The 11,813-nt window shown below is 41.6% G+C and overlaps 1 protein-coding gene across 1 annotated transcript; it reads left to right on the forward strand.

The window, feature by feature from the left end:
• The first annotated feature begins 231 nt into the window (after positions 1-231).
• gpr135 (G protein-coupled receptor 135) lies at positions 232-5,450 on the forward strand. Its single transcript, XM_031875876.1, has 3 exons — positions 232-663; positions 1,676-1,918; positions 3,460-5,450. The coding sequence occupies exons 2-3, from the start codon at positions 1,803-1,805 to the stop codon at positions 4,808-4,810; spliced, it is 1,467 nt and encodes a 488-aa protein (XP_031731736.1). The 5' UTR covers positions 232-663; positions 1,676-1,802; the 3' UTR covers positions 4,811-5,450.
• The last annotated feature ends 6,363 nt before the right edge of the window (positions 5,451-11,813 follow it).

Here is an 11,813-nt window from a genome sequence, read left to right on the forward strand (position 1 = left end):
AATGTACACACAAACCCCGTGAACCCTACACACTACACTACACTATCATATACACCATTACCCACTGAAGAAAAATATCGAAAAATCGCTATTTATCGCTCTCAAACACGCTCCGTCAACTCCGCACTCCTTCCACTCAGACAGAGAGAGCGAGCGAGAAAGAGAGAGAGAGAGAGAGAGAGAGAGAGAGTTGGTGAGCTCGTGCTCGTGCTCGCGTTCACACCTGGGATCTCTGAGGCTGGTCTCGTCTGGGTTCCATAGCTGTTATGATGGAGATATAAAGAAGTATCGTAATAGTTTTTCCTCGTACATAAATCAACAGGGTGGGAGCTGCGTTCTCTCCGACCATGTTTTCTTTTCTCTTCCAGCGTTGTTGAAGCAGCTGAGGAAAACAAAGAAAAATAAATGGACTGACTTTCTTCTCTACGAAGCGGTTTTTCAAAAGGCCACATTCTTAAGAGCTGCCATTAACGACACGGAGTTGTGAATATATACACCGTGTTTTTTGTTTGTGTACGCAGCCTGCTGTGACTCTCTAGAACGCATTCAGAGGAAACGCTCGCGCTCTATCGAACACAAATGCTCGTCCGGACCACGCGACTGATGAACGAGCTCGTCTGTGTGGAGGTCACTGTGGACACATTGTAACTAAATCAGTCTGAGGTAACGACACGGGACCACAGGGAACACGTCACTGCCGAATAACGGGCATTCATGCAAATATTAGCAAACGTGCTTTTAACAAAATGTCAATACGACTTTGGTCTTTTATTTTTACGGAATGTAAACAAACAGCTAATTTCTGGGTGAGTTATTGAACTGAGGAAACTGAGTTTTTTTGGGGCCTTTGTTTTGGTAACATTATGCTAAACCTTTAAATCTTTAAACCTGCAAATGTGAATTACCTTGTAAAAGGGTTTTAGTATATTGTCAGACTGTAGTAGGATAAATAGCCCCACTGTGACAGCATGACAGTATTATTAATACTTGTATCAACTACTATGCAGTGGTAAATGCTGTTTAATATATCATAATATGGCAACATTTTTAAATCAATGTCATCTGACAGCTAACAATCAAAATGATGAAGTGAAGCACATATTTTGGCCCAATATGTCATCTAAATTGGCAAGTGTATATGTAAATGGAACTTACATGTTGAACCTCTAAATGTAAATTACAAATAAAGCAAAAAAAAAAAGCATCTTAAAACTTTGACGAACAAACACTGAAATCATATCAGAGTTATAAATTCTAGATATTAATCTCCCCTGAAGTGGCTCCATCTGTACACTTTTTATGATGGGATCAGGTGCGGCATCAGTCCATGTCCTCTTAATCCTTCTATAGAAGAAGGGCCCTGGGGAGCTTTGTGGCCTTCAAAATGCAGAGCCAGTAGCTGCAACAACAATGAGGCATAATTGACTTTACATGTAATTACTCACGGAGCAACTGTGTGTTTTCAACAGTGGTGTAAAATATTGGTATCCATCATATGTGTATATACAAATAGGGCTCAGGTGTTATACTATATTTTAATCTACACATTTTCTTTACTGCCATTATTTACTTTTAAAAATCCTAGATATTTCACTGAGAGATAATTCCAACAAGCCCATGAACACAGATTTGACGTCCCCTTGTCTTTTCCCTTCTCCCGTTGATGAATTTGGAGATAATGAAAATAGAAAAACTACTAATGGATGAGGAGGAGTTGTCGGCAGCTATGTTTGATTCCATGAAACCATCGGACTGACTGTGATCTGAATAGATGACTCTCGTGCTGTGTTCGCACTTCGTCGATGGATTCGCCCGTTGGCACGGCCCTGCAGGGCAGCGGCACCAGCAACTACACGGCTGACCCCTCCGGTCCGAGCTTCACCAACCAGCTGGACACTCCCTCACCTGCTGTGCCAAGGTAGCTCACTCTGTCCAACCACTTTCCTCTCTGCTTTGAAATTCATATTGCACTGTGCAAACTTGATATTGCACTGTGCAAACTTGATATTGCACTGTGCAAACTTGATATTGCACTGTGCAAACTTGATATTGCACTGTGCAAACTTCATATTGCACTGTGCAAACTTCATATTGCACTGTGCAAACTTCATATTGCACTGTGCACATTTGCGTGTGAGTGGTAGAATTGCTTGAGGTAAGCAAGTTATCAACAAATTCCACTCAACCTTTTAGAAGGAATTCCTGCGCCATCCTTTTTCCTGGAGCTATAGGTGACGCAAACATATATTTATCTGTCGAAATAGAGAAAGCTCATTTCAGCATACAGATAGCATGGGGAATCGATTTCATATTTGTAACGTAGAGTCGACTGACGGCCTTTAAGAAAAAATCTGATATCGGCACCACTGGTGTGGTTACAAATTCCTGAAAAGAACTCCCTCAGGACTTGAAACAATAAACATCTCTAATCTGTGGCATGTTCCAGAACACGGGGCCCCAAAGCTGTGTGGAAATCAGAAGTAATACCAAATTTATTGCATTATTTACAGTGGTGAGGTATTACCAGTGATGTGGGAAGACATAATAACCTCCGTTCTCAATATTTTATTTTGAAGGAGCCTGCCCTTTTCCAGCCACACTTTTTCTATTCCTGCACATTTCATTTCAGACTGGACGCAAGGTGTACCTCCACGAATTGGTTTGCAGTGAACAAATACAAATAAATTAACTTTTAATTTTTTTCTGAACAAGCAATTCAGGGTTTGAAATGCTTTGGTCCTGTAATAAGGAGCTAGTTACGACTTAAAACCGCAGTTCGTAACTTTAATAAAATATAACCGTTTGTCATATTTGCTCAAACTGTTACTATATCCTGACAGTAATACATGAGACAGATAATCTGTGGTTTTCTGCCTCCTCTTAGTGTTCTTAATGGCATTTGTAAGATTCCACGGCGGCCAAAGGAAAACAACTCTCACCTCAAATGTCTTCAGAAACATATTTCACTGTACTGTTTAGCTGTTGAATGAGAACTTTTTTGAAAGTAGTTGAGCCGCTGCTCTCTTTGTGCCTCTCGTCACGTTATTCTACACTTTTTAGATCCGCATAAAAGTTCAAATATTCTCAACTTTTCAGCTCCAGGAGTGGAGTCGCAACACGTAAATGTCCCACTTTGCCCAGGCAGCCAATCAAAGCGAGCAAAAATGTTTCGAGCATGGTGGAATGATTTAAATCATTATTAATTTTTTTATTTAGTTTTAACCAAGTTGCTGTGCTGTGCTTTTTGACCATTCTCAATTTGAAAACTTCCTTTGTTTTTGCTGAAAACCATGTATATTTCACAAAGGAAAGTAGCGAATGCAATATTGTTTTGGTGTTGGTACCAAAAGTCAAATACTCTACCCTACTAGTATCAAAAAATTATGCATGAGGTGCTGTGTCCAGATTATGTACAATGATTTCTACCTCTTTCTGTCTTTTCTGTTGTTGTTTCTTTAGGGTTGTTTCCATAGTGACCAGCCTAGTGACCGTCACCACAGAGGTCACAGTAGGGAACACAGGAAACCTGTCGACTTTCGGAGACCAAAGAGTCAGCGAGCTCAGTCTATTCCACCAGGCGTCCACCCCGTCGGTGCTGAGCGCCGCCGAGAGCAACTCTGTCCTGCAGGGCATCGCGGTGGCCACCCAGGCCCTGGTGCTCCTCTCCATCTTCCTCCTCTCCAGCCTCGGCAACTCCGCGGTCGTCGTCGTCATCATCAAGCACCGACAGCTCCGGACTGTGACCAACGCCTTCATCATGTCGCTGTCGCTGTCCGACTTCCTCACCGCCGTCCTGTGTCTGCCGCTCTCCTTCGTCATGCTCTTCAGCAAGGATGGCGCCTGGATGTTCGGGGAGCGTTTCTGCGTGGCCAGCGGCTTTTTCAACACCTGCTTTGGGATCATCTCCACCCTGACTATGACTTTGATCTCCTTTGACAGGTACTACACCATAGTCAGGCAGCCACAGGCCAAAATAGGGCGCCAGAAAGCGACTCAGTTGTTGATAGCCGTGTGGGTAACTGCAGTCATCTTCTCTCTGCCTTGGTATCTGTTGGTCCGAACACCTACAGAGATCCATAAGCGAGGTTTCTACCACTGTATGTACGTGTTCCACTCTGGGACCTCCCGCATGGGGACAGCTTACAGTGTCTGCCTTATCGTCGTGTGTTTTTTACTGCCCTTCTCCCTCATGTGCTTTTGTCACTACAACATCTGCAAGACGGTTCGTCTCTCTGAAATCCGAGTCAGGCCAGTGACCACATACGCGTACTTGCTGCGATTCTACAGTGAAATGCGAACCGCCACCACGGTTCTGATCATGATCGTCTTCATCATTTTTTGCTGGGGTCCATACTGTCTGATGGGGCTGGTCACGGCAATGGGGGACTACACGTTCAATCCTGCGATGGACACAGTTGCCATCTGGCTAGCCTGGGCCAACGGAGCCATCAACCCTCTGATCTATGCCCTGAGGAACCCCAATATCTCCATGTTACTGGGGCGGAGCAGAGAGGAGGGCTATCGGACCAGAAACATTGCCGCGTACCTCTCCAGCCAAACCCAGAACCGGGAGATTCGGCTCAACCAAGCGGAGCGGATAAGGGACCGCTACGTGAGTCGTGTCGGCGTGAATAATATCAGCCAGCTGTCCAGTTCAAGTCCCGGCAAAGGAGGAGGGGGAGGGGAGGTGGCAATGTGGGCCTGTAAAAACCCTGCTGTGTTCTTCTGCCGGGACGCCCAGCCCGACACTGCGACAGTAGCCAACTCTGTCAGTGCCCCAAAGATGAAGACTGCTGACACCAGCCTGTGACATTCTGGGAGAATGCTTAACCATCTTACGAGTTTTTTTGTCTTATCTCTATTTGTTGTTGTGAATCTAGAGACTATCACCAGTTTGTAACATTTTTTGGAAACCTTATAGTATTTGTGTCTTTTCCAAAATGTTTATTTGGATTTTGTTCCAGGAACCAAAAGCATACTGTTAAATTACCAAAAAGTTTACACCATGTGGGAAGACAAAAGTTAGCTGTTACAATTGATGGGTACATGAAATTCCTTCCTGATTTTGGAGGACACCATCATCATGCGACCACCTGTAGGACCTCTAGCATCCTCTCAGTGGTTAAGCATGGAAGGGAATGGAATATATTTCTGTAGAAAACCATGAAATGTTTGTGTTGCAAAGGTTTTTATGTTGTTTCATCTGTAAACGCAGCATGTGGATATGGAAAAAAGATCAAGCTTTTCCTTAATCCTAAACCTTTCATGCTTAAAACATATATGTACATGCCATTTTCAGACATCTCCAGAAAAACACCTCCCAGTTACACCAAGCTTGCAGAGTCAACACAATTTATTCAAGAGACGTATTTGTAATATGGACTGCTGTCTCAAAATCCTCTGCAAACCACGCCTCTTATTGGTTATAATAAAGTGGATGGTGCAGCTCATCGAGTAAGATATGGCAGTTTCCTCTGTTCTGGACTGCGGCCTCTGAGTTCACTCAAAGTTCATCAGTGTCTGTTCAAGACTGTTCACTATCAGTCCGTGGTGCAAGGTTCCCCAAGTTGATTTGTATGGATCGATCAAGAATGATTTTGCAGCCCAGTCGTCAGGAAAAAAACGTTGCCATTATAAGTTTCCGCAAACTGCCAGATTCTTGCATTCGGTTAGAGCAGGTGACGTAGTACAACGACTGACATAGTATGTTGAGCGGCCATTATTGAAAGGTACGCTGAATGGATGTAATGTGGGCAAATTACGAGTTTAACATGCAAGAAAGTCCTCTAAGTGTGGATGTGTCAAACAAACTACACTGTTGTCCGTGTTCCCTGTAAAACCAAAAGTCTACACGTCCATTTATTTTATGTAACTAAGTTAGTACGTAACCAAGTTGTTGACTTCACGTAATGTTACGGAATGTTTTGTAAAAAAGTCTGTTAACAGCGATTGTTTGTGGCAGTTATGTTGTTGTGTTTCGTTGTCACGTTATGTTGAAGGTTATTTTGTTACGGTATTATTTGAACACAATCCATGATCTTTTTTCTAACCTTCACCGAGTCCTTTTGTTGCCTAAACCTAACCAATCATTGCACAGTATTAACCGTGTGGCGTTGTGCAGAGCAGTAGGGAGGTGCTTTCAGTTGTCTGAATTGAACCAAAGCTTAACCTCGGAGGTTGTAGATCTAAAACTGTGCCTATAAACAGTCATATGGCTCATTTTGAAAGTCACCAACAGGCTATCTATTTCATCGTTAGGTACGTGAGCTTGTTGTATTTTCAGCATGTCTGTTAGCCTGTTGTGGAATTTTTTTTTCTTTTTACTTATTAGGCATGACATTACTATATATTTTATTATGATTATTAATATGTGTAAAAGTGTCAGCTTGATTGTGTCTCAACAGGTTTTGTGTTGCAATCTTCCAAATATAGTGGAAGATGTAACCGATGTGATGTCTTTGGACTGTTCAAACTGTCTAGTTCAGTTCAGCAGGTCTATAAAAGCTGTGACAATGACGCTTTTATGGCTCAGCGGCCACCTGTCTGCAGCAAAGCAGCATCGTCGATTGTGCTGCGTTTCAGTAGGTTTTAACATTGTTGAGAGGGAAATTTACTGATGTATTTTATAACTTAAAGCAAAACGTTAAAATCTCTTCAGCTTGTGTTAACCACGGACCTTATTTCAGGCAGTTTACCAAAAACGCATTGTAAAAACCCACTGACCTCGAGACGAGGGAACCTAATGTGCAAAACAATACTGACTCATATCTGGGTTTTAGTACTCATTTCTTCTATTTATATAGCACCTAGGCTTGCTTTATAATAATCATTTTTAAAAAGCAGTAACTTCACTTTCTACAACATATGAGCTTTAAATGTTAGTAGGAAAAGCATAGGTGTAAATAATACTGTTGAGTTTACTGTAAGTGTGCCAGATAAGACATATCAATGAGCTGCAGTACTGGTACATCTGAATAAAATATTGGCATTACTATTTTTTGGGGTTTGACAAGTCAAAAAATGTCTGCTGTGAGAATGGCCACCTCCATCTACTAATAAGAATGATACCTAGACAGGATGGATTCAGTGGGCTCCAAAAGTCTAACTAATATAATAACTGATCTACAGGTTTAAATGGTAACGAGGAAAGGAACAATCAAAGTGGGACAGCGCCTTGTTTAGCGGGCTGTCCTGTGTCATGAAAGCCTTCAGTTCACATCCTGTACTGAACCCTAAAGGTCACATGTCTTTGAAGATTGTTACCCTACAGGGCTATTTAAAGACAAACGCAACCAGGACAGGAGATCTGAGAGAGGTCGGAAGAGGACAGCGGTCTGTCATATTAATATTAAACAGGTGAGGGAAACGAATGGGGTAATGTGGGCGTAAAAAACTCTTTAAATCAGAGTTGAGATGACTTTACCCTTTGGACATTTGAGCCCTTGAAAATTCTAATTCAAAATGAAACCTGTTCTGATTCCCTCACAGTTCTTGTTCCTTTTTGCTTTCAGACCACTTTTCTGGAAGTACAAATTCTCTTGAGTATTCCGATCCTTTATTAGTAAAAGTAGCAATACTACAATGTAAAAACATTGTAATTTTCCAAACATATTGAAAACCTTCCAAAATAACATACATACTGCTTTTTCTCAAGTACAAGTAAAACTCCTGCACTGAATGTCACTTCAAATACAGTAAGTATTATCAGCAAAATGTACCTTCCCAAGAAATGTTAATTTTAATGGAGGCGGAGCTGATTGTAACTATTGTATACACTGCGAGGTAGTTTATAGGACACAGCAGCAATGTAGCAGCAAACAACTCATCCATGTGAAGACATAGTAGGGTAACGCGTACCTGAGCAGAGAATGAAGTCTCTCCCTCTGAGTGTGTTGTACTCGGAGCTTCTCACGTAGCCGGTCGGCCGCATGTACCTTTCAGTGCATGTGAGCATGCCCCACTGTTTGCTGACAGCTCTGCACCGCTCTCATACGGTGGTTACAGCTGATAACGCCGTCCGAACGACAGCGTCATAGCGGAAGCGTAGCCCCCACCCTCCGGTTCCCCCTCAGGTAAACACTTGCAGCTCCGCTAGCACCGTAGCCTTAGTTTGCACCTTTAGCGCCGGCTCAGGCGTCCCATGTTGAGAGACGTTGAGAGGCAATTGAAATGCTCCCAATCTCGTATAATCCACTCTGAATTCCAGTGGAGTAGAAGTAGTACAAAGTAGTACAAAAATGGAAATACTTGAGTACGGCTGAGTCGGCTATTTACAACTAACAGAGTGCAACAGTAGTGACAGTATTTACCTGAGGGGCAACCGGAGGGGTGACTTCATTCTCTGCTCAGGTAGACATTACTCCACTATATCTCTACATAGATGATAGTTATTTGATGATATAGTAATGAATTCAGCACCTTTAAGACACTTCACTAATAGACTTGGCTGTTTTCAAATACATCAAAATGTAATTGTTAGCAATTGCAATAATTTATTTAATGGTCAGTAGACAAATGACAAATCTTACACTTGTACACACAAGTCTTTAAATATCATGTTACCCAAAGCAGTGGTGAAAATGCCCTACCAACACGATAAAAACAATAAAACAGAAACCTCGGAATTGTTGACATTATGATCTTGTCCTCGGTGGAAAATCTTTTTAATGGGAATTCTCTTAATGATATATTAATGAACTCTTAATACCATTAATGACATATTCTCCGTTGGCTTTGTTGAAGCCCACATGCAAAAATATAAACATCGAACAAAAAGTTCGTAAATTAGTGTTTGGTAGATTATTTCTCTGTTGTAACAATTCTTCTTGGCAATAAATGTTATACCGTTGGAAAGCCTGTTTATTTACCTTTCAAATGGTGCCCCATTTGTAAGGATCATGCATTTCTGGGATGAGCAGCACAGCTGAGTATGTGGGTTGCGGCCATGAAAAATTTGCCAAATCTTCTCTGCCAATGCCAAACAGTTTATTTATTCTGCTGTTGCTATCGACTGTTGTTTGGTGGATTGGATGATTGAAGTCTATCAGTAACAAGGAAGAAACAAGACATATTGGCCATTTAACAAACAGGAGCCTCAGTAGCGTGTGGAAGAACCATACACAGCCACACCAGCCTGGCACCTCCTCCTCATGCTGGTCACCAGCCTGCTCACACACTGCTGTGGGCTGGCATTCCACTCCTCAAGCAGGATTTGTCGCAAGTCAGCCAACGTGGTTGTGTTGGTCACTCTAGCACGAACAGCACGCCCAAGCTGATCCCACAAGTGTTCAATTAGGTTGAGGTCAGGACCATTCCATCCTCTCTACTCCCAAATTCTGGAGGTAGTCTCTGATAAACCGCTCTGTGGGGGCGAGCGTTGTCATCTTAGAGGATGGAGTTCGGTCCCAGACAGTGGAGAAATGGGATTGCCACTGGTTGCAGAATCTCATCTCAATATCTCTCTGCATTGAGATTGCCTCCAATGAAGACGAGCCTCGTTTTTCCAGTGATGGAGATGCCGCCCCACACCATCACACTGCCTCCACCAAAAGGTGTTACTCTATCGGTGCAGCAATCAGCATAGAGTTCTCCACACTTTGACCCTACGATCCAACTTCCTTAGGCAGAATCTGGACTCATCGCTGAACATAACGTTCCTCCACATGTTCAGGTTCCAGTGCAGGTGTTGCCGACACCAGCGCAAACGGGCCTGATGGTCAATAGCAACAGCAGAATAAGCTGTTTGGCATTGGCAGAGAAGATTTGGCAAATTTTTCATGGGCGCAACCCACATACTCAGCCGTGCTGCTCATCCCACAAATGCATGTTCCTTACAAATGGGGCACCGTTTAAAAGGTAACTAAACAGGCTTTCCAACGGTATAAAATTCATTGCCAAGAAGCATTGTTACAACAGAGAAATAATCTACCAAACACTAATTTCCGAACTTTTTGTTCGATGTTTATGTGTAAAGGTATGCAGTGTGCAGCACAAGAGGACAGTAAAACATTATGAGCTCATTGTGCATTGGCCCAAACACTTGTTTTGTGAGCTGTAATTACAATTGTGTCCTTCAGGGGGAGCCAGCAGGGTATTAGACATAAGAAGTGGACGTAGTCACATTGACACCTATCGGTTTGTGGACTGCTGTTTCAAGTTCGTCATTTTGTCCCTCGCAATCTGTTTTTTTTGTAACCAGAATTGACAGGAGAGAGTGTAGCCAAGTGCAACTGAATGCTGAATAAGATGACAACACAACTCCCAGACAACGCCATGTAGCCCCGCCCTAAATCATACTCTGCTTTATGGTTTGTTTGACTCTAAATGGACCATTATTTACTAAATGAACATCATGCTGTATTGAAGAAGACTTGAAACTAGAGATTGAGACCATAAACTCATGTTTACAATGTTTACTGAGGTAATAAATCAAGAGAGAAGTAGAGTCATTTTCTCATAGCCTTCTATACAACCAGAGGAGTCGCCCCCTGGTGGACATTAGAGAGAATGCAGCTTTAACACATGAAGCTTTGGCTTCACTTCTCAGAACCGGAAGTTGCTGTATGGGTATTAGCCTTTCAGTCTTGTTCAACTTGAACAGCAGCAGACCTGTTTGTTACTAACGCTCATTCTAATGCTAATACTTATAGTTTGAATGTTGTGCTCATAATGCAGCAGGTACGTGTTTGGTCAGGATTTCTCTCTTGCTCTTCTAAAAGTCTTATAATTCCAGCCCTTATGTCCTGGACAGTAATGTGTCTTCACGGGTGCAGATGGCTTGAAACAAACTGTTAATGTGACAGGTTCAGTGATAGAGTCTATCTAAGCTAAGCTCATACAACCCGTAATTCTGGTGTTTAAGACTGGAGACAAAAGGACAACACTCGTCACTGCTCTGCAACAGCATGTTAGACAAGTGTGTTGGAATGTCACCTGGCTCCATCTCACACACGGGGGGTAGCATACAATAAGAAGCAGCAGACATGTTTTATTTTTTATATCAATATCTGTGAACCCTAGAGATAAAATATCCTTCCACCATATTTTGAGATGACTTAATGAGAAATACATTACATAACAATAAATGCCATCTTTCACCACCATCAGAATCTAGTTTAGTCTAGTTTACCAGTTTATTAGTAGGTTTTCACATACAAGGAATTTGATTTGGTGTATTGGTGCATTGCATTAACACAGTAGGAGGAAATTAAATGAAAAATAAAAGTAACTACAAAAATCAAGAAACATAAATATTACATAAATAGCAGAAAATTACAATAGTACAAATACATTCTAAAAAAGAATATGTACAATATATCTAAAATTGAAAATAATAGAGCTGTGCAGTATAAGAAGTGGCAGTATTGTGCAGAAATATAGAGAGGTTAAAATAACGTGTAGTGTCTATGGGAGGGTATAAGATATGATAATATAGTCATAGTATATGAATGTACATAAATATACAAATATATCAATACAACCCCATCCAAATAATTTTAACCTCTCCTTAATTTAAAAACAAACTAAATATAACTAAACATTTGAGTGTGACTTTTTGTCAAATGTAGAGAAGTTAACCACATTGATTGCTCAATTGTCATGGAGACGGTGTAATTGTCATTGGGACAGTTACATTTTGATATACTCAGAAATTCACAGTGAGTGTCAATGAAAATGAGACTAGACTAAAAAAATAGAACAGAACATGAGATTCCAGGGCTAAAAAAAAGGGTGGAGCAATAGAGTGCTACAAGAATGAGTCCTAAAACCCAGAAACGAGTCAGCATTTTTGTATTTCCGTTTTTTTCGTCTTG

Source organism: Anarrhichthys ocellatus, unplaced genomic scaffold (assembly GCF_004355925.1).
Source record: "Anarrhichthys ocellatus isolate YVR2014 unplaced genomic scaffold, GSC_Weel_1.0 scaffold98, whole genome shotgun sequence".
NCBI lineage: Eukaryota > Metazoa > Chordata > Actinopteri > Perciformes > Anarhichadidae > Anarrhichthys > Anarrhichthys ocellatus.